This window comes from Pseudophryne corroboree, chromosome 4 (assembly GCF_028390025.1).
Source record: "Pseudophryne corroboree isolate aPseCor3 chromosome 4, aPseCor3.hap2, whole genome shotgun sequence".
Classification (NCBI taxonomy): Eukaryota; Metazoa; Chordata; class Amphibia; order Anura; family Myobatrachidae; genus Pseudophryne; species Pseudophryne corroboree.
This window is the reverse complement of record NC_086447.1, coordinates 735,135,594-735,159,645: the sequence shown is the minus strand read 5'-3', so window position 1 is coordinate 735,159,645 and position 24,052 is coordinate 735,135,594. Positions and strand designations below refer to the sequence as shown.

Here is a 24,052-nt window from a genome sequence, read left to right as displayed (position 1 = left end):
AACGAGATGCAGTCAAAAATGCCGTCTGTCAGGATACAGACGCTGGAATCACGACATTTTACTGGCGGTTGGTATACTGGCACCCGATCACAATTCTTACTCGGCTGGTGGGCCCAAGTCACCAACAGAGTGGGAATAGAACCTGTGGCGAGCTAAGCTCGCACCTGGGCCCAATCTGTGGCGAGCGCAGCAAGGGGACTCGCTGACGGTATTCCAGCAGATGGGATGCCGCTGTCAGGATGCGGACATACCTAATCTTTCCAAACACCTACAACACACTAGCTTTCAGATTAATGCGTTGCAATATAAAGCATTTACAGACTTTAAATTCTCAAAACACAAATTACACCCAGCGTTGGTCACTGTCATTAGGTGTGACAGTGGGAAGTTATTCCAAGTCATCATACAATACTCTTAACAGCTATTTTTAAATATGAAGTGATGTCACACAGCCCTGTCTGTGCAGGTTAAAGTATTATCCATGGTTTGTTTATCATCAAAAATAATTGTTACATCATAAAACATTGCAATTTCATATGTTTGCATGTTTAATAGAATCATTTAACCCAAAATTTTACTACAGTAAAAAAAAAAAAAAAAAAAAATGCACAAAAATAAAATAAACCTACACACTGTAACAACCAAATCACTACTAGGAATCAGCATAGACCACATGAAAAGTTGTGTCAGGGTCCTTACAGGAGCATCTGAATTGAATACTACATTTGTTTATGTAACAGCCAAGTAGAAAATAACAGAAATATAAGAGTGCAGTTTTGAGGGAAGTCTGGGCTCTGCCATGTCATCTCCCAGCAGATGCACACACTCTAATCAGAGCATGTACAGATTAGCTCTGAACTGTAGCTTGTAAACTATGACAGATCCACAATAGGTGAAACACAATATACTTAACACAAGATAAATGTTATACATTCCCATATCCATCTGTTATAGCTTATATTACATGTACACAGTGTTCGCAAAAACGCGCTATAGCGCGTATTTTACCCTGATTTGAGGACTGGGGACTCGCATTTAAAAAGTGGCCGGGTCCCTGGGACGCGCTCTGCTGCAGCTTGGCTGGACTTGGAGTGGCAGCTCAGCACGGAGGGCCCGCGGCTAAAGTGTTTCTGCAGTGGTGAGGGAGGAATTCTAACTTATCCATTAGCTGGCGGGGGCGGGTCCTGATGATCAGCGGCGCTCCGGCGGGCGTGACGGTGAGTGGCAGCTTCGTGTTACTGCGGCCGGGGGGTCCGTATGCTCAGGGCTCTGGCAGTGGCAGGCCGCAGGCGTGAGTGGCAGATGTGTTAGTGTCCCCGCGGTGTGCTCTGTGTCCAGACAAGGGGATGAGCGGGGGCTGTTAGCGATGCAACCGGGGCCCGCAGCACTGAAAGGGACCACAGCGGTATTGACGGCAGCAGTACTAATAATGAGTCAGACAAACTCATTACAGTACGCTGCAGCAAAGAAGGAGGAAGCGGTCCGGCCGGAGGACAGGAGGGAAGCATTCTCCTCCCCATCTCCTCTCCTTCTCCCGACGTTGTTGCAGGGGTTCTGATGCCACAATGTAGTGACCGGCCCCAGCGCAGAAGTTGCTGATGCACCTAAACAATGTGGTAAGGGCAGCAGTGACGTCATGAGACCTAGGACGTAGCAATGGCATTTCTAGGTGGGCGCTCTGCACAAACGCCCGCAGGTAGCCAATGTAATTCCCTGGAAAATGTTCCCTGCCTTTAAGCAGTACTGTGCATTCATGTTGCAAATATTATTTTACTGCTGTAAGCTCTTAATACATACTCTCCACTCTACATACATTTATGTATATATATTATTAATTTTCTTTTTTCATAACTTCCAGCAGTGACACATAGAGGAGATTATGTATTAAGAGGTTAAAGCAGTGATATAGCATGTGCAACATAAATGCAAAGTACTGCTTAAAGGCAGGGAACGTGTTCCAGGTAATTGCATTGGCTACCTGCGGGCATTTGTGCATATTTACTGTAAATGTATCTGCTGTATGATAATTAAAACTGGAAGCTTCTTTCTATACAGTACCAACTAAATATTTATTGTTAAAACTAGACCCATATAAACTAGACCCATAAAAAACACACAATATACCATTGAATAAGTATTAATATACACTGCTGTGTAGGATATCATGAACTTGGGGTTGGGAGGAGGAGGGTGGCCCCAATGCATATCTTTGCACTTGGGCCCACCACTCAAGATCCGCCACTGGTGTGCTCTGTGTTCCCGCGGTGGGGGGGGGGGGGGGTCTCCTGGGGTCTTTAAGAAATTGTGGAAGAGCCAGCCATTGGTGCCTTCACTTCTGCATGCATTGGCTGCTGCACCAGCCAGCCAGGTGCAGAGGATTTCCTTTGGCATGCTTCAAAAAGGAACCGGGGATGCTCGCATTCTCATAGAGCTCCCATCCTCGGCTCCACAGTCACCCTGCCTTACTGTGGAGCTCCTCCGCTGATGGTCCTTGGACAAGGTTGCCCCTGCTTCAACCGCACCCGACCGTGGCACTATTGTGGGCTGACGCCCCACGAGAGATACGGGCATACAGTCCCGAGATGTGCACCCCCAGCCTCGCAGCTCATGGAGCCCCCCATGCACAACCCTGCAGGCAGCCGAAGGAGGAAATCAAGATCATGAGAGTCACCTGCAGGACAGTGTTCAGGAGGCTGGACAAGGCGATCACGGTGGAGGTGTCCTAGGGAGGGCTGCAGCGTTCAGGTAAGCTGAATCCTGAAGAGGGAGGCGAGCTGCTAAATTTTACCCCTCCCTACCCCCAGCACTGCCCACAGTACTGGCTCTCCTTAACCCTCTCCTTGCCCCAGTACAACCCCAACTGCTATCTACCCTTACCCCTTTGCTACCTGCCCTTAACCCTCAACTTGCTTCCAGTACTGCTTAAACTGCTATCTACCCATACCCCCTCCCTATCCTACAGCACTGTCTGCATGTACTGCCCCAGTACTGCATAACTGCTATCCACCCTTACCACCTCCCTAACCCCAGTGCTGCCTGCCTCCAACCCCCTTCTTGCCCTTCAATACTGCTCCTATCTACCCTTACCCACACCTTACCTTCAGCACTGCCTGTCCCTAGCCTCCTCCTTGCCCCCCCCCCCCCCAGCACTGTTCCAACAACGGCATGCTCCCCCCTTCCCCACCAATAATATGTGATGAGACCCAGAAATGGTGAAGTAGGACCCCAATTTTCTAAAGTGAGGGGTCCCTGGGACCCACAATTTTTTTCACTCGGCGCGATCACTGATGTATATAGTCTATACCTCTTTTCTGTGAAGGGGTTGATACCCTTCTGATGGACATTCACCTATGTCTCCTAGGGGTCTAGGTGGAATAAAAGAGTGGAAAATTATGTAGTTTGTGGTGTGGCTAAATGTCAGTCTTCACACTATATAACATTGGACATATAGGAGGCAGTTTCCCAAACAACCACTAATCTCAACAGATATCAAGGTCAGGATCAACCAAAGGTCAATCTTACATTTTTGTTTTAAGAGGACAAGCAGAGCAAGGTTAATGCTTACATTTTTGTTTTAAGAGGACAAGCAGAGCAAGTGCGTCTCAGATTTTGAGTGTCGCGAGAGCGTATTTGTGTTGGGCGATATAGGTTGATGATGGACAATCTTTAAGAATTAGATGAGTTTTGAAAGCATGTTTAAAGATTTGAAGGCTGTGGGAGAGTGTGATTGGGAGTGGCAGGGAATTCCACAAGTGGGTACCTTCTTCTCAGAGGAGAAGTTTTGGGTGCAGGAATGAGGCAGCTACCAGAAAAAGGCAAGGCACACGTTAGAGGTAGATCTAGGGAGGAGAGGGAGATTTGGGATGTATGAAGGGCTGGTGTTGTGGATGGTTCTGTAAGTAAGAGCGAGTCATTTTAATTGGATTCTACAGGGAGCCGGTATAGAGATTTACGAAATGGTGAAACAGACGTGGAGGGTTGAGAGGAATAATAGTCTTGCTGCGGCATTTAAGATGGCTTGAAGCAGGGATGGATGGCTGAGGGTAATGCCAGATAGGAGAATATTGCAGTCATCATGGCTGGAGATGATGAACAAATGGATAAATTATGGATTTCGGCAATATAGCAAAGGTAGAGGCAATGGGGGTCATTCCGACCCGATCGCTGCGAAAAACTGCAGCGAGCGATCAGGTCGGAACTGCGCATGGCACCTTTCGTTACCTAGCGATTGCCTCTGAGACAGAGGCGGTCGGCTGGGGGGGGGGGGGGGGGCCTGAACGGCGGCGTGGCAGACTGACATGTGGGGCGGACTAGCCCTGTGCTGGGTGTCCCCCCCGCATGTCAGGGAACATGATTGTAGCTGTGCTAAATTTACCACAGCTACGATCAACTCGGAATGACCCCCAATATTACTGGACGTGGAGTCACTAGGACACCAAAGACAGCAGGCTTGCGTAACTGAGGAGAAGCGACATTATAAACAAAGGGAGATACAAATGGATATGGTGACTCTAGATGGAGGGAAAAAAATAAAATAAGATTTTTGTTTTTGGCATGTTGGGCTTTAAGCAGCTGTGGGACACCAATGTGGAGACAGGTGAGAGATAGCTGGTTATACAGAAGTACAGGAAAGAGTAGTTCACCATAAAGTTGTACTGGCGGCCAAACTAGGTTCCCATGAGAAACAGTGTACAGTGAGAAAAGTAGAGGGCCAAGATCAGAGCCTTGTTGGAAATACAGTAACTCTGGCTGACCTATTCAGATTTAATCACCACTTCTATTCCACATTATGACTTGTCCGCATTTGTACAGGGCATCAGTGAAAATCACTGTTGAAAAAAAAATGTAATCCCAAAGCAAGACTCACCTTAAAATGGACATTACAGATTCAAATCGAGAATAATATTAGCCCCTGTTCTGGTGTCTGTGCCAGAAGGAGGGCAGCGGGAAGCAACTAGCAGTATGTTAATACTGGGAGCCTGTTATTTGGAACAATCAGCCAAGGTCCATGGACAGATACAACTGTAGTGTAGAGGTTGTGATCTCAGTCACCTAGTCTAAGATAAAGAGGTGCACATTTTCAGTCGTCATCTTTGCAATCCAGCCAAAGAGGAGGGCCTCAGCGTGACCGTGTAGACTACTTGACAGTCCCTCAGTTAAGTAGCAGAGCACAGGAATCCTGCAAGCCTCATTCTACCTGAAAGTGGACTCCTACCAATGTAAATGCTAAGATACGTTCCTGTAATACCCTGAAAAAAGCCAAAAGCTTCTCAATAGTGTGATAGAATCATAGCATCACTAAAATACAATAACGCATTTTAGACTGCCATCCTCTTATTATACCATGGGATTGTGCAGACAAAGGCATAGTAGTTTCTATTATATGTAAGCCTCTTTATAATGCTATTCTTACTTTAATGCCAGTTTTTCCTCTGTATTTTAAGTAGGTGGTACCCAGAGGGAGCACAATGTTCTGGTTATTCAGTTCTGCTTCCTTGTCAAAACAGGCAAATAACTGACAGAGAAAATAGAAATATCTTACCCATCTCAGATAAATAGTGGTTGAAGGCTTGACACGGTGGGCTCGGTGTCTGAGTGGCTTTATCACAATACACAGGTGCCGGACTCACTTCAAATGAGAAATACCCACTTGAAGTTTTGGAGACAAGAGATGACCTTCTTACCAACATACAATGCGGAGATCTGTTGGCAAAGGAACTGGGGCTATAAGGCGATAGATTAGGAGCCCAGGGAGTACTGGTTGAGGAGCTCGCTCCCTCATCAGAACGGTGTCCTTCAAATGGGCTAGCAAGGGAAGTGGGGGCCCCTCTTCTGAAAAACTTGTGCGGAGTGTGTCTATGTGTCGGCTGTATCTGGTCTCCTCCGCTGCACTCCGAGTTTAACACTGTTGGTTGTTTGGCCATTTGGTCTTCTTATTTCTGTAAATAAAATACAAAATGGCATATTCAGGCACACAATTTTGGCATAAACCATAATCCAAAGATGATAAACGTGTGTATTAAACTGTGGAATTCTGCAAGGCAGCAAAAGATGGTAAGTACAGGGGGAGTTCATGAAGGTGAACTGCAGACTCAAAAATCCACTGTATATAAATTAGGTTAATCCTATGTATGTATGGTATACGTTTCATTTGCCAGCTGACGGGATCCAGACGCCGTAATACTGGCGCAACAGGACTAGTCCACAACACCCATAAAGTGGGAATAGAACCTGTGGTGAGTGCAGCGAGCCCGCAGCGGGACTTTTTGCGCTCGCCCCGCTGCCAGCATCCTGGTGGCCGGGATGCTGCTGTCGGTATATTGACGGCCGGCATCCTGACAGACGGTAAATCATACTGAATATGTATGTATGTATGTATGTATGTATGTATGTATGTATGTATGTATGTATGAATGAATGAATGACATGGGAGTAACTGTCAAGACAGGATGTAGAAGGGGAGGATTGTACTTTGCAGTGACTGATCTATAAAGCTTCACCATCTTCCATAATCATTGAACAAATCAATTTACATTGAATACAGTTTACAGAGAGGAAAACTGTACAACATGCACAAGAACATTAGTGAAAATAACTTATTTATTACAGTACTGATGAATAAAACATAGAACCACAAATGCTCAAAGACCATCTATAAAAGTATAAACGTACAGGACACTTAGCTACAGATCTTCACATACATATGCAATGCATGCATTTCAGGCAACCCTAGGAAAGATTTGTATTCGTATTTAAAATTCAAGTTCCTATTTTGAAGTTTCCCATATTTATTTATGCAGTTTCCTCTTTTGGTATAGGTCACACAGAGCAGATACAGAATGTAACTAGCAAGTATTTCCCTTTGTAAACAGTTACCTTGCAAAACCTGGATTACAAAACGTGCAAGTGACTGGGATGATTTCACTATCTATCCTATGTCAAATTGTTTTGTGTTTCCTACAAATAATATTCCAACTCGTTTTACCCCCCTTTGTGTAAATTCAAGAATAGGATGGTTAAATAATTTGCAAATTGTGTCTATCACAGGCACAGCTGCCAGGGACGGCACCTTTAGGTTAGCGGTGGACAAAATGACAAACCCGAAATAGTCATTGCACTATTCTAAACACAATTTTAGTCATCTGAAAGCCACTGAAAGTGCAGTATTAATATAATCTTGCCACAAGTGAAAGTCCTAGCGGGATCATAATAGATCCAGATAAGCACCGGCAATATGCCAAGGCTGCCCGCCCAACATAAAACTCTTACAAATTAAACCAAGACAAGTTTTCCAAAATCTGTAGTCCTGTGACATGACACACTGTGCACAGATACTTTCTGCATAAATTGCCATATAAAAGCCTAATCTGCACATGTAGCATTGTACATAACCACAAATAAAAGCAAAACACATACACACGTTATGTTTCTCAGAGTGCCAAACACTGGAGACAAACTTATAGGGTAAATAAGCACTGATTGGATGCTTCTCAGTCTAGAAAGAGTTGGACAATGATCACTTATTTACAGACCTTTAAATTCACGTTAGCATGGCAGCACTCAATCTTTTGTTGTGATGGACCCAAAAAGAACATGGAACAGTGCATAAAGTTAGATAACCTGATGGACACGAGGAAAGTCCCTAAACGTTCTACGATGATCATGTCAGGTCATGTCTGTACCCATGGGACACACTGTGACAGAGCTTCAACAAGACTGTATCAACTTGATATTACAGGTCTGGGGTGGCAGAATAGAATATGAACATGTCAAACATGACAATTCGTAACAGTTGTTACAACTAAATCCAGTCTCAACAACATTAATGGAGCTAAATTATATGGGGAGTGGGGGAGGGCATAGGGGCAAATAAACCAACCCAAAAAAATCTGAAAGCATTCTTTTTGTTTTGTTGCAGCAACTTAGCTTGTGTTTAGCAGTCTGGAGAATGCATTTTGCATCTCCTCACTTACATAAGGTCACCGGGGTGAAAGCTAAGGTTGGTTTCAGCCTGTATTCTTGAAGAGTTGCATCAGCAGTCATGAAATATTAATAGGCTGATTTTCCAGATCATTACAAGATTGGGGGGGGGGGGGTGTGTGCTGAAATGTGAACAGTTCCTGCTGCGGTTCTGATGTTTGCGGAGATTCTCTGGTGAGCTGGCTGGCAGCACTCCCTGATCCAGCGCTATTGTTCTCCCTGAAGTGCTGAGCACAGCAAGTCTAGGAGAGGTTTGGCAGCGGCTAGAGAGTTGTAGTAAGTGCGTCACAATAGGCTGATAGTATGGTGAAGGAGGGAGTAAAAGTGACACATAACTAAGTTGTGCACTGCACAACAACAATATGGCTCCACAGGCGAATGCTGGAGCCACGCCGGCCACAAAGCATACTGCATAAAACATACACCAGAGCTGTAGGCTTACATCAATCACAACAGTTGCAGTCACAAAATAAAAGTTATCCTAATTTACACACATCTGTGACTTGTGCCATTGAGGACTGTGCAGGACTTGGAGCTAGACCATAAAAAAAAGCATAGTTTGTGACTAGAATACTGTACCTTCTATACTGTCAGGTACTTGTGTTCTGGTTTATGAGTCAAAGTGGCTTTAAAATTTCCCAACCAGCTACCAGATGAGACATCAGTGGCATACAGGGAATACAGGGGTGCAATACACAAAATCGGGCTACACTTATATAAGGGGGGGTGGGGGATTACATTGTTTGAAGAGCCGGTTGGGTGTCTATTTTTTCCTATGTAATAGACAGAAAAATACAGACACCAAACTGACTTTTCATACAACTGAATATCGCCCATAGACGCAAATAAAGCGTCAGAAATACTTGTGGCTGTTTCCAAATATACAAAATACGGCAATATAATGTTACTCGATGTAGGGCAACGACTCCATCATGTCTGGCCACACACTGGATGCTGAGCAATGTTCACACTACATATACACAGCAGTCACCAGCGCTCTCCGCTATTGTACCTGGGAATAACATACAGGAGTTACTATGGAACCTAGACATGGATCCCTGCCAATGCTTCCTATGCCTGTGCGCTGATCAGCCTGCAGGAGGGCAGCCGTGACCGGCCGGCGCCCTGCTGTGCTCCGGGGGCTGCTGTCACTCCTACAGGGTGATGCTACGTGTCCAGGACGGGGGACCCTCATCACACATACTGTACATATATACACATGCCAGTCAGCCGGCGTTACAGCTCCAGGAGCCAGGTTATTCTGTCAGGGAGGGGTGGGCTGCACACTGCAGCAGCGTCCCATGTACGGGTGACAAAGGTCCGGGAACACGGGAGCAATCACAGGCGGAGCGCGGACAGGACACGGCACCACTTACATCACAGCTCGGGAACCGTGGCCATCCCACCGGATGAGCGGGGACTGGGTGGAGGTGAGCCGGGAGCAGAGTGAGTTGCAGTGAGCGCAGCACCGGGCGCCGGGGATCCGATCCTCTCCGAAGCTGGCAGGGAATACTGTTGCTGTACCACAGCGATGTCCTCGCAAGCCATTGTGACGTCAGGCAAAACAGCCTCTCCCAGCTCATTGGTCGAACCGTGCGATTGTCGCGGAAACGACCAACCGCCGATCTTCAAGTCGGGAAATCCCCCTCCCATAGTCCCGCCCCCCCAGCACAGCCGCCAGTTCTCCCGTCTGCAGCAGGCGCGCGGAGGATTGTTTACACGTTTTTTTCTCTCTCATTCTCTTGTCTGTTCTCGCGGCGGCAGGAGCGGCTCGTGCGGGGTCACGTGTGCGTGAGAGGCGTTGCCTATCCGTCTCCCGCCGGCGCTGCGTCATCATACACATACACCCTTGCCGCGCCGGGCGCGCATACAGAGTACAGACAGGGCTGCTGCCGCAGGACGCCAGTCAGCGTAGTGCAGACCCTCCAACATGACCCGCCCCACTAGGTACAAAATGCTCTGTTTCTGGACTTCCCTCTTAATTTAGGATTTCCATCACCTGTGTTGAACTAGTTAAATGATATGAAAGCTGTTTCTTCACAGGTGATGGCAATAATAAATTAAGAGGGAAGTCCAGAAACAGAGCATTTTGTACCTAGTGGGGCGGGTCATGTTGGAGGGTATGGTAGTGCTGCTGTGTGTAGAGATGGGTATCCGTTCACATGGTCGACCAGGTTATGGTCGACCACTATTGGTCGACATTGACATGGTCGACACATGAAAAGGTCGACATGAGTTTTTTAACTTTTTTTTCTTTTGGGAAACTTTTCCATACATTACGATCCACATGGACTACGATTGGAACGGTAAAGTGTGCCGAGCGAAGCGGTAGCAGAGCGAAGGCACCATGCCCGAAGCATGGCGAGCGAAGCGGTGCACTAATTGGGGTTCCCAGTCACTTTACGCAAAAAACGACACCAAAAAAAGTAAAAAAAAACTCATGACCTTTCGTGTCGACCATTTTCATGTGTCGACCATGTCAATGTCGACCAATAGTGGTCGACCTAATGACTGTCGACCATAACATGGTCGACCATTCATACCAGAACCGTAGAGATGACCCTGTGTCCTGCTATGTGCGTGGTGACATGCCAGGGAAAACATTAACTGGACGCTGGTCATGTTTTCAGCATTTCTGTCTAGAAGCAGACGGGATCATTACTGAACTTTGAAAACTACATTACCTCACCTGTGCCCAGTTAAAGAAATCCATAAAACAGGGCCTGTAGGGGAGACTGGATATGACAACCACTGAACTGAAGTGTTACTTGCACTAGGGGCCTGTGTGCACACCCTGCACCCCTTATAGCTGGGCCACTGGATTCTAACCCTCGTGTAACGGTCTGATAAAGGAAACTGCATCCGACTGCGCTGCAGGACTATGGCAACTTGTCAAATATCACGATCTATTCATGGCTTGACCCCCTAATGCAAGTAGCTCCTACCCCTGACTTCAGAGGTCCTTTAGCCCACTTGGTTCTAGCATCTACCATGACGGCATGTATTCTAATAGGCCCTACACACTGGGCGATAATTCTCAAATGAACGATCTCGTTCATTAATGAACGAGATACCGTTCATATCTTTGAGTGTGGAGGCACCAGCGATGAACGATGCGTGGCCCTGCGCTCGTTCATCGCTGGTGCCCCGTCGCCTGTGCATGCAGGTCAATATGGACGATCTCGTCCATATTTGCCTGCACTTCTATGGAGCCGGGTGACGGGGAGGAGTGAAGAAACTTTACTCCCCCCGCCGCCGGGTCGCCCATCGGCTGTATCATTAAATGTGTAGGGCCCTTAACTGTGGTCGTGAACAATATATTCCGTGTGTACGGCCGACCGATATGTATCGTACCGTTGGCCAGGAAACCTTATTTTGATTACATACATGTATTGCATACTTTGAGTACATTAAGATACAAATGGACGATGCTCTCATGCCATTTTACAGCATCTGTAATCCACCAGGTGTTTGTAAAAACCACAGTGAGTACAGTTCATTGCTTGCAGACTCTCCATCAGGTACAAATATTCTGCTCCTGGACTCCCCTCAAATTATAATTGCCTTCACCTGTGTTGATTTAGTTAATTGATAAGAAAGGCGTTTCACCCCACAGGTGATGGCAATCATACATTACAAGGGAAGTCCAGGAGACCAGCATTTTGTAACTGACAAAAGGGTCATGCTGGAGGGTCTAGGGCAGAGGTTCTCAAACTCGGTCCTCGGGGGCACACACAGTGCATGTTTTGCAGGTCTCCTCACAGAATCGCAAGTGAAATAATTAGTTCCACCTGTGGACCTTTTAAAATGTGTCCGTGAGTAATTAATACACCTGTGCACCTACTGGGTTACCTGCAAAACATGCACTGTGTGTGCCCCCGAGGACCGAGTTTGAGAACCTCTGGTCTAGGGTCTGTGTTTGTGATTCAGATTGCATAATTTGCAAAGCTCCAGTACAGGTGCCATAGTACATGCAAAAAAAGACTTGCGTTTTCCAGCCAGCATGTGAAAGCAATGTTTCATTGTGAGGGGCAGTGGATTGGACAGCAGCTACAAATACAGTATCAACTGCTAAAAGAAAAAAAACTGGTGCCATGAGTTCTTGTAAAAGACAGAGTTGGATGAATTATGCAGCGTTATGTAGGGGAGGGTGGTATCAGTGCACGGTATGTGCACTGATACCGCTTCCCACCATGTATTAATGAGGCAGTGTGTGCCCCTGTCATTATCGGCACTGCTATCTAAAAGACAGTGCGCCGATGCGCAGGGCTATATATGTATGAACGGTCAGTAGCACGGACATTCTGAGAACTGCAGCTATTAATTTTGATAGCTGGAGGTGTCATTGCCCATACAACACACCAAGGACAGCGTTGTCCCTAGTTGCGGCGGCTTCAGATCTCGTAAGAGTAGCAAGATCTCGCGTATGCCCAGTAGAGCCGGCCGAGGTGAGATACAGCACTAGGCTGATGCGTTGTGGACTCTAGCAGTGATCGCGGGAGGAGGGAGTTTTCACCCCCCACACTACGGCATCCGTGATGTTAATACATCACGGTGCTGCTTCTTCCTGCTTTGCCTCAGAAAAGAGGCCAAGCAGGAAGAGTTATATCTTCACAATATGTGCAGGTAATACATACCCTCCATTATGTGGTAAGCAGGTGTAATGCTCATAGGGACAACATTTAGGGCAGGCATTTCCAACATCTGTCCTCAAGGCACACTAAGGGCTGCATCACACGCGCTGGTTTCTCCCGGATGGCAAAAAGCCAGACAAACTTCTGGCTTTTTGCCATCCGGGAGGGTCTTTCACACACAACGGTTTTAAGCCATGTGTGATGCTGTGCGCATGCGCAGCATTCGACACATCTTGAAAAAAAACCGTTGTGTTTGTGAAAGCTCCCCTTCACACACACGGCCCACTGGCTGCAAAGACGGCACGGGCCCGGCCCGGCAGCCGGACCTTCCAGTGGATATTTCCGAGCCGGGGCCACACAGTGTGAAAGGACACTATACCTCACACTGTTAATTACAATGCCAGCACGGGAAAAGCCGGCTCGTGTGTTTCACACTCGGCGGCTTTTGCCGGGCGGAAAAAAGCCGTACCGGTATTGTAATTAACAACGTAAGGTGTAGGGTCCTTTCACCCGGCCCGGCTGCCGGGTTGCAGCTGGAAATATCTACTGAAAGTCCGGCTGCCGTGCCGTCTTTGTAGGCAGAGAACCCTGTGTGTGAAGGGGAGCTTTCACACACACTTTTTTTTAGCCGCTGCTGCGCATGCGCACATCATTACACACGGCTCAAAGCCGTTGTGTGTGAACGACCCTGCCAGATGGTAAAAAGCCGGGCAAAGTTTGTCCGGCTTTTTGCCATCCGGTGTACACCTTGTAGTGTGAAACAGCCCAGTCCAGATTTTAGTGATATCCATGCTTGAGCACAGGTGACTTAATAAGTACCTCAGTTATTTTGATTTCACTATCTGTGTTGAAGCCTGGATATCACTAATACCTGCACTGTTCTAGTGTGCCTTGAGGACCGAGGTTGGCAATGCCTGATTTAGGGAAATGTTTAGGGTTGGTCATGGGTGACTGGCGGTTGGGATACCGCTGGTCACTATACCGACGCTGGGATCCTGGTGTTTAGAGTGCTGACGACGGGCGAGCGCAACAAAGCCCCTTGCGATCTCCCGACCGCCGGTCACATAACCGCATCTCAATTTTTTAAGTAATATTTTCTTTTACTATTTGTTCTTGCAGAGTAAAACATTGGACCCACTCTCCCCATATATAGTCCTAAAGCTGGCTACACACTAAGCCGATACTGGCCGATTTGTTGTTTCTGGGCCCAATTTGCGCGCTCCCACGGTCGTTAGCGATGTCTGCTGGTCGGTCCTGCTGCAGGGTAAACAAGAAGACATTGCTAATTATGCCATCATCCCCCGGTGCCCCCCTGCATCTGCAGGTGTGTATACACTTGTCAATGCAAGTTCCCGTCACCGACCTACACATCGTTCTGATGTGTTCCTGGTGTAACTCAAAAGTTACTTCTTGGTTAAATTAAGCAAGCATTGTACTTTCTATTAATGGTAATTTCATCGCTGGGGAGCTATTGTATTGGAAGATATGTATATTGTAATACCCAATGCTGTGATGAGAAACATATGAAAGGATGGAGCAATTATGTTATTTGTATTTGTTACATGTTGCCCTATAAAACAAATTATGGTATGAATATTATGTTGTGTTCTCTGTCCAAGACGTGTTTCATTAGAAACATTGGAGTATAAATAATAATAAAAACAAATGTTAATGGGAACCTTCCCCTGTATATGGTTACGTGCAGCATATCTGATACATATGCAGCAAACAGCAGTATCCACAAAAATATTTATTAATAATCTACAGGGAATCTAAATAAAACTTCACTGCACATAAACCATGCCTAGAATGATTGTATGTATTCACCTAAACCACTACATGATGTCATGCAGCCAGGGGGACCTTTCCATGGTGTCACAGGTGGCATTTTATGGGCTGAGAATGACCTGGCAGGTTTATAGCACCGGGCAGGTCTGTTGGTAATCCCGCCAATACAGTGCTGGGAGTCACATTAAGAAGGTGGTAGGAAAAGTACAGTGTGATTTTTCTTTACAAACATAAAAAGAACATACAAAAATATGCTTACGATGAAATCAATTCCATGAGTAACAACTACATTTCAAGTAATCAATATGAGTCATCAACCACAGGCTATCAGTGTAAGCAAGCCGCTTACAGACTTGCCTTGCTAATAATATACACCGCCAGCTCATGGACATTACATATTGGCTGAGAGCAGTGAATTTTAGGTTAATAAAATCACTACCACTATGAAAGTGTTCGCTAATAAGTGAAAACTACATTATTTAGGGGCTTACATGGAAATAAAATTACTTTTTTCTTATAACTGCAATGATATCAAGCAAACAAACAGTTAATTGCTGAAACTGGCAATGCAGGGTGACAGCCTCAGATGCTTACAGGTGGAAATAACCTTTCACTCTGAGAGACGTAAGCGACTTCTAGACATTAAAATATTCTTACACATTGCATACATCGAAAATATCCTAGTATTTAATGTCACCGCTGTAAGAAAAAGTTATACGAGTCCTATCACAGACGCTATGACTACCTTACTACAACGTTAGTGATACTGATAACAGACGTTTTACGGACCTAAATTTCAGCTCATGGCACAATGCTTCCAGCTTTCTCAAAAAGCTGATTTTACCAAGGGGGAGATTTAGCAAAGCTTGGAGAGAGAGATAAAGTACCATTCAATCGGCTTATGTCATTTACAGGCTGTCATTGAAAAATGGCAACTAGGAGCTGATTGGTTGCTGCTGCCTTATCTCACTGCGTTTTGATAAAATTTTCTCCTAAGTGAATTACCAATTCTTTCCTGTATGTAAAGTTCTGAACGACATAACTAATTGGACAGTTATGCTATAGAAAAGATTTCTAGTCGTGTAATTATCCATTTGAATCTACAGAGACAGAAAACTGACCTAGTTGCACTTTCACATTAGAGAATTATCTGTACAAATTATGTAATCCAGATTTGGTAAAAAAAAATAGTTTGTGATTTTCATTTTTTGCATCATGTCTCTTCCGTATCCTTTATAGCTCTTGCTTTCATATACTCCTTACCAATTATGTACAGAAATATGCATCTTGAATATCATGTATTTGGTCTGTTGCTCCTCAGTCTTAGTGCATATTGTACTTTTCGCCTATGTCTGCTAAATGATGTGAGCTTAGACATCCTTATTCAGTTCTTGGCTACATAATAACACCATGTATTTCTCCCCAAAACACTACAGCACATCTGTCCTCATTACCCTGAAATCTTCCAGCTGTAAAGTGTTGAATCACCCATAGAGAACAGAAAGTTACCAGAGCCTGGGGGGACTAGTCACTGTGACACACTTCTGCAGACACAATGTATATGATGCACAGGGCTATCTATCCCTGCGCTGTAACCGCACTCATCCCAGCACAGTGCCCAGAATGGCCAAATATGACGCTGCTGATAGCAGTCGGGTGGTAGAGATACAGGGAGGCAGCAATGGGGGATATCTCTCTGCCTGCTGCTGCTGCTACACATAACACAGTCATGGGAGCACATGTGTAACACATAGCCAGTGCCCACACCGCAACATACGTGCTGCCAGGCACACCTGCTGCGTATAACACTGATTGCTGTCACATAGATAGATAGATAGATAGATAGATAGATAGATAGATAGATAGATAGATAGATAGATAGATAGAGTCGGTATTATACAGCGGTGACGTCTGATGTACTTACACGCATGGTGTCAGTGTCAGGCAGTGTGGCCGGGACCCCTCCTATACCGCAGCAGCAGCAGCAGGCACCGGGCTGCCCCCCGCCTGCCATCCCCTCCCCGGGCTCTGCGCCTGGCTGATCACAGCCAACTGTCAGCCGACACCTGTCAGAGGGGCCGAGCACAGCTGGGGAAGCACCGACACCCGCCTGCCACACGCCCGGGAGCCCACTGTGCGGTGCTGCCTCGCCCGATGCCCGAGCATTGCCCGCCGGTAGCAATGTATGTAGCAGCGCCATACCAGCAACCCTGTGTACCCGAACTCTCACCCCCCATCTATCCCCTGACCCACAACACGGACAGTGCGCTGTGACATAGGATGTGCCGCACACACAGCTGCGAGGACAGCGGCGGCTGCAGCACATGTACCGGGGCACAGGAGCCCTGCCCGCAGCAGCTCGGTGACGGCGATGTGTGTGATACACAGCGGGTATGAGGGGGACACACCGGGAAGGGTGGGTGACAGGAGGACACTTACCTGCACACATCCGCCGCTATTCGCTGAGGTGACGCCATGCTGCTGCTGCTCCCGGTAGTAGGACGGCGGAGTCACACTAATCCCCGGGCGCTGTGATGATACATAGCACTGTCACCCGCCAGACACCTCACATAACCTCCCGCTACAGGCAACACAGCGGCCCGCCCCGCTCCCAAGCCGCACAGCCAATCACATCGGCCGGGTTACAGCGAGCTCTCTCTGATTGGCCCGACATTTCCCTCCTCTCTGCCCTTGGTAGAGAGAGATTGGGAGGGGAAGATGGAGGAGGCGGGGCTATGGGGTGAGACACAGGCACTGTATAGCTCCGCCTCCGTACCTGACAGGCACCCGGGCAGCTGGGGACCCGACACCCGCACCGGGCACACAGCAGGTCACCCGGCCCGCATGTGTGACAGTAACACGTGTATGGAGGAGTGTGTGCGTGTAAACACCGCGTCATAGGCCGGCTGCAGCACACAGGTGCCCCGGCTCCCCTGACAGCGGACACCCCACCTGCCCCGGCCTGGCTCACTGCGCGGCCGCTACTGGTGTCATCATATACCGTGTGTCAGTGCCGGGTGGGTGGTGTACAGCCAGTGCCCGCAGCGTCATCATCAGCATGTGGCTGTGTGATGGCATGTAGTACGGGGGAGAGTACAGCGCCGGCACCACAGGCAGTGTACTCCTACCTACCTACCTACCTAGTACCTATCTACCTACTTACCATCTGTCTACCTACCTATCCTCTATGTATCTGTGCCTCTAGCAGTCGTTCTGTTGTATTAGATGTGTGGCCGGCACACGTGATGTCACTGTTATTATTACATGTATCAGTATATGGCGGCGGCGGCTGCACAGTGCCCGGGAGCGCCGGTGTATGAGACACATAAAGCGGAGTAACTATTGCCCCAGTGTCACCGCCAGTATACCACCGTGCCGGTACTGGGGGGTATATGGTATGGTGCGGGGCATGTCCGGGTGTCATCATGTTATCGCCGCTACCAGCACTTGCACTCATCATCATTATCGCGTGTGCAGGGACAGCCGTCATACATGTGTACTCACTGTCACACACCCTGCAGAGCGTGCTCTCCACTGTGTACACTGTGCTGTGTGCGTAGAGCTGCCCAGTCACTGCAGCCGGACCCGGGACATTACTACGTTTTAAATATTAAATAGAACCAAAGTTATAATACAAGCGTGAGCAGCTACCCGCGGGTGTCAGTGCCCTGTGCCCGGGCTGTACTGTGTGTCAGCTATCAGGGTCCCTGTAACTAGTGTGCGGGCTGTGCCTGACCCGTGCATAGTGTGCGGGCTGTGCCTGACCCGTGCGTTCCGTTCTAGCCGCATTGCCATTATTGTGACTGGATGAAGCTATGACTGTGGCTGCTAATCACGGTGTCAGCACTGAGGTAGACTCCATGTACAGTGTGTATATATAATATAACAGCTATACATCAGATTATTAGATACCAGGGTATAACACACTGAACACACTTTACCCAGAAGGACGGGGCAGTATGGGCAATGTCTGACACCAGTCGGGTGTGGATAGTGTGCGGTAAACGCGTTACATCGAAGGGTAAACTAACACGAATTAATAAGTTGTACCTTTAGTATGCCTAATGTTTTATTTCTGGCTGAACGTAATTGTATCCATTGTAACCTTTAAGTAATTGTCCAGTAATATAAAGAGAGCCAGAGATTTAACTAGTTTATGTGGTTTTTATACTTAAGGTAGTACATATGTTCCTGGGACGCATCTCTCTCTCTCTCTCTCTCTCTCTCTCTCTCAATATTTTTTATATCTAGCTAGCTATATACCCATCCAGAAATAAGCCTGGACTCTTACACATGATGTACATTTCTTAATAAATAAAACATTTCATAATTGTCTACCAATGTCTGCTGATCCTTCCTCTCATCTCTGGATGGGTGAGTCTATTCAAAATTGTTTAAGGAACTTCCACCAACCTAGCTATAAATGATTTAATATTGGGACAAAATAATAATAATAATAATAATAATAATAATAATGATATATATATATATATATATATATATATACACACACACACACACACACATATATATGTATAAAACTCAGATGGCTCTGTCTGCACTGTAATCATCGCTGCTTTTGTTCATTGCAAACTAATGTTCAACTAATCATGAAACATTTAAAGCTCATTCACATATTTATCTTTCACATGAATTCTGTGCAGACCTGGGAACATGATGTATACTGAAAAATAGAATAAGTGAACTTCAATAAAACTATGCATCCTCCTGTAGGTCCCAGGCAGTAGAATGACAGATGTATACTTCGCTCATTTCTTACCCAGTAATCCAAATGCAAAATGTGTTAAATCTGCAAGTGAAATCACTAAGCTGCATGTAAAACAAAGAGATAACGAATTCACCATAAAGTACATATGAAACATTCATCAAATCTGCATAGAAGACAAGCTTTTGTCAGTGAGTATTTTTATGCATTTTCAAGCCATGGGGAAAAAATGTAACAAAATAAAAGTGCAATAAAAAAAAGGGAAGGGATCTGTGTGCATATGAGATACAGACAATTACACAACTGAAAGCATGAGCACAGGGATTCTGAAAAAAAAAATATATATTTAACATTGTACTAGGTAATTGCATCCTTTAAACTTCACAAATAAAGTGTGATCTGGTAGACTGAGACCTATTTGTAACAGTAAACCTACTGTATATGCAAGTGATATTCGCACTGTGCCTTTATAGCTCTCTAGTGATGGGAAAAAAATATTACTTTTGTGCATTTTTTTTGCTCTTAAATACAGTGTGCACTTTTTAGATTCTCAATTAAAATGTACATTTTAGGTCAGTTCAGTTTCTTTTTCAGTTTTTACAAAGAGGAAAATGACAAATGTAAAATGTAATTTCAGGTTTGGTTTATTTATTTCTTGGTACATACAGTATTCATGCATATTACCGTGTATAATAATATATTTCCCCTTACCAGCAGATTTTGGAACAACTTTTTTTTCTCATGGAATCCATCTCCCCAAACCTTGAGTAGTAAAACCACAAAATGCTATGACATTCTGCTTATTAGTTATCACTGTAGACAGATCTGGAGAGGGAGACTGTATATGTACTATGTAATGTGTGTGTGTGTGTGTGTGTGTGTGTGTGTGTGTGTACACACATACATATGTGAATATATATATATATTTATATATATGTGTGTGTGTGTGTGTGTGTGTGTGTGTGTATATATATAATTTTTTTTCTTTATTGGGGGGAGAAATGCAGGACAGAAGGTGGTCAGAGGATTTTTTTGGTCATAAAAATATATTTAGAATGTGGGTAAACTCTAGTGATGAGCGGATTCGGTTTTACTCGGTTTTACTCGGTTCTCAAAACGGCATCTTATTGGCTCACGGATGTCACGTGTTTTGGATAGGCAATAAGATGCCGTTTTGAGAACCGAGTAAAACCGAATCCCTAAATTCCAAAAATAAGAGGGTAGAAAAAAAATGCTCTTATCTGCCTAACCTACAATGTAAAAAAATATTAATATGATGTCTAAGTGTGGGACATGTATCACTGTAAATACTACGTACATCATGGTACTGAGATGGTTAAGCTGTGCTGGAAAACTGCACTTTTTATAGTCTGAAAATGACCATAATTTGCTTTTTGGAGATGAGAGTTTTCAGTTTGTTTAGAACTTTGGGTTAATGGGTTGCCACCTTCTCTAGAGTTTTAGTTACTGGTGTGTAACTGATGTCCTGCAATTATTACTAAACACTTTGCTGCCTGGCTGCCCTTGTGTTTGCCAGTCGTGTACGCAGTGGGTTATTGTTGTAGTCCTGGGATAGACAACGCTCGGCTCTGTGCTGTGCACAGGCTACAGCTAAATGCAGCACATATGTTTATGTCATATCCCAGGGCAATGAGGAAATCTCTGGCTTCTCATCTAGGGGGAGATGTACTAAGCCTGAAAAGTGATAAATATCACTGTGATAAAGCACCAGCCAATCGGCTCCTAACTGCCATGTCACAGGCTGTGTTTGAAAAATGACAGTTAGGAGCCAATTGGCTGGTACTTTATCACAGTGATATTTATCACTTTTTAGGCTTAGTACATCTGGCCCCTAAAGAGATAGCTGTAACGTACAGAATTAGGTTGGAGAGGACAGTGGGGGTCATTCCAAGTTGATCGCTCGCTAGCTACTTTTTGCAGCCGTGCGAACGCATTGTCACCGCCCACTGGGGAGTGTATATTTGCTGTGCAAGGGTGCGATTGCATGTGCAGCCGAGCGGTACACAAATAGTTTGTGCAGTTTATGAGTAGCTCAGAACTTACTTAGACCTTGCGATCACTTCAGCCTTTCCAGTCCCGGAATTGACGTCAGACACCCGTCCTGCAAACGCTTGGACACGCCTGCGTTTTTCCAAACACTCCCAGAAAACGGTCAGTTGACACCCATAAAAGCCTTCTTACTGTCAATCTCTTTGCGATCGCCCATGCGAATGGATTTTTCGTTAAATCCATCGCACAGCAACGATCCGCTTTGTACCCGTACGACGCGCCTGCGCATTGCGGTGCATACGCATGCGCAGTAGTGACCTGATCGCTGCACTGCGAAAAACGGCAGCGTGCGATCAGTTTGGAATGAACCCCAATGTGTTTAGTATAATTGCAGGAGGGTATTACACACCAATACATCAAACTCAAAGTCATTGGAAGGAAAAACACTCTCTGTAAAATTGCTGTTAGCATGTGCTGCATTATCTAGTTGTAATAAGTGCATTACATTTGTACAGTTAGATTATAAATGTATTTTAGGAAACTTATAAGAGTGGTTCTTATTATGTAGTTAAAATTAACACTTTGTCTATGCGCCTTGGGTAAGATAAGATCACAGCCTCTCAGTTCACTAAGAGCTAGTGTATGCCTCATGCCTCAGGAATACCCATTAACACCACAATTGACAGAATTTTCATAAATATTGGTCCAACTCTATAAAATGACTCTGTACTATGAGAGACCCTTGGAGACAGACAATACTTTGCAGGAAGGGGGATATGGCACGATCCTAGCTGAAAGAAGAGGGGTCTGGTGAGGTAAGCTGTGAAGGGTTACATTGGATGGTCTGGGGGGAGTAGTCAGATTAGTTAAGGGGAAGGGTGGGAATACGCAGACACCAAGCATCTAGCTAAGGGGTGACATCTCTTATCTTTGTTGTAGATGGTGAATCATACAGCAATTAGGCAGAAGGCGATCCTTGGAAATAGTGGTGTGTGAGTTGCCTACCACTGGCGGCTGAGAATTAGTGATTACTAATAAGACAGTGATGCTTTTATGTCTGTACAGGGTCTGTAGCGATAGTCTGGTGCGGGTGCCCTGTTGAGGTAGTGCAGATGGCAGAGCATGGATTAACGTGGCGGCAGCTCAGTGAAACTCTTGTCTAGAAGAACTTTATTTTTGTGGGGTTATTAGCAAGTTGATGTAATGTAATGTTTGTTTGCTATTTGTTAATAAAGTTGCTGTGGCCATTACCACATTTCATGTCATACACTTTGTCATATACCGTTACATCATGGAAAGCACAGCCTTTACACTAGTCATGTAGACAACAGGTGCTCTATAAACCACCCAGTGGCATTATTATGACTGTCAATTATGTTGGTTCCAAATAGAAAATTAGGAATTCCTAATGCAGATTATTTTATGTAGCAGAGACAAGCACTATAAACTGTGTCGTACGGTTACCATGGTAGCACGCTCTATACTCTGTGTAATATAATCACCATGGTAACAAGTTCTGTACTCTGTATAATATGGTCACCATGGTAATAAATTCAGTACTCTGTGTAATATGGTCACCATGGTAATACTACATAAATCATGATCAATTAAAAATACATGCGAACAAAAGCTTTAATTCTGTGTTTGTAACAAGATTCATGGTAGATGATAGGTACAGTCTTTTTCTTTTACTTAAGTACACAAATTACTGAATAATCCTGTAATCTGAAAATCAGTTTATGAAGTGTTTATTTCATTATTTAAATACACATTATATTCTTCTGCAAAAAAATACATCTTGTAAACCCACACATATGAAACACACCACATGTTAACATAATTACATTTAGCTTGTGGTTACCTACTACTGTATACTCACCCACACACTATACAGGCAGTATGTCACAGAGCACAAACATTTCTAGTCAGTATATTTCATCGCTAATAAGAAGATGTCAGGAAACATCGAGGTGCACTATAAAATGCCATATACAAACTCTGGGGCCTGAGGTATTTCCAATCAGTCCTCGGAACTAATCTATAAAGTTGAACAAAGTAATAAAACATTGTCAGGTATGGAAAAAAATAAATGTAATTTATACTTGTACCTTTTCAATTGAAAAAGTTGTAATGAGTGTAAAGAAAGTGTATTAGTTACTGTAAGTAACAGCGCAGAAGAATGCGGTCAGGACTCCCCATCTGTTATCTTACTGATATCTTATTGGTAACAAGTAATGACAGAATTTTCTCATGGACAACTATTTTTTTGCTAATCCATATAATTTATTCACAAGCTGATTGGGAACTATAAAATGATCCTCCATTGCTTTGCTCTTCAAACGACCCTGAGTGATGTGCCAAAACCAGGACACCTATTTTCTCAAGTCTAACATTTCATCACTCTACTAAAATGAATCTTCAGATCATGTTGGGAGTGCTAGATACTACTGCTCTGGTGACAAGTTGTCAGGATTCTATACGTGATTAATAGGCTCATAGCGAACTGATTCTAAAGATAAAAACTGGGAACGTCCTGAGAAAATAAAGAGCACATAGCAGTCAAGGTATTGGGTAACAATACTTCATTTCATTGGAAAGCTCATGTCTGTAGAACAGTAAAAGAATTGGCTGTGGCCAGTTCTGAAGGCACAGAACCGTTCTCTCCATGCAACAGCACCAATAAGAGACACATCGTTTTCACTAAAAGCACAGATAAAAAGCTTGGACCACACAGAGTAGGCCCACCTAAAGCCATGGGCACTGTGCTACCTCAGCAGATGTCTCTGTCACAAACCAGTGGCTCATATAAAGATTGTTGTTATTTTATTGACATATACAATTACTTGTGTGTAATAGAGAGGAAGGAATCAGGTAATCAGAGGCAGTATAGAGCACAGGTAAACAAGCTGTAATG

The 24,052-nt window shown here is 45.1% G+C and overlaps 1 protein-coding gene and 1 long non-coding RNA gene across 9 annotated transcripts in view; one reads left to right on the top strand and one right to left on the bottom strand.

Moving 5' to 3' along the window:
• Positions 1–17,312, bottom strand: part of BCL2L11 (BCL2 like 11) — a 57,169-nt gene extending 39,857 nt beyond the window's left edge. Inside the window, exons 1-2 of one of the 8 annotated variants that reach the window (XM_063918090.1) lie at positions 16,842–17,312; positions 5,543–5,939 (exon numbers count right to left, since the gene is read on the bottom strand). In XM_063918090.1, the coding sequence (XP_063774160.1) occupies positions 5,543–5,924 (382 nt within the window). In that variant the 5' untranslated portion in view covers positions 5,925–5,939; positions 16,842–17,312. The other 7 variants (XM_063918092.1, XM_063918095.1, XM_063918089.1 and 4 more) reach the window with 7 other exon arrangements.
• The window catches only part of LOC134910261 (uncharacterized), a 1,286,324-nt gene that overhangs the window by 1,200,701 nt on the left and 61,571 nt on the right, over positions 1–24,052 (top strand). Inside the window, exon 10 of the long non-coding RNA XR_010176155.1 lies at positions 19,137–19,319. This is a non-coding gene — a long non-coding RNA (uncharacterized LOC134910261). The remainder of the gene's footprint in view (positions 1–19,136; positions 19,320–24,052) is intronic.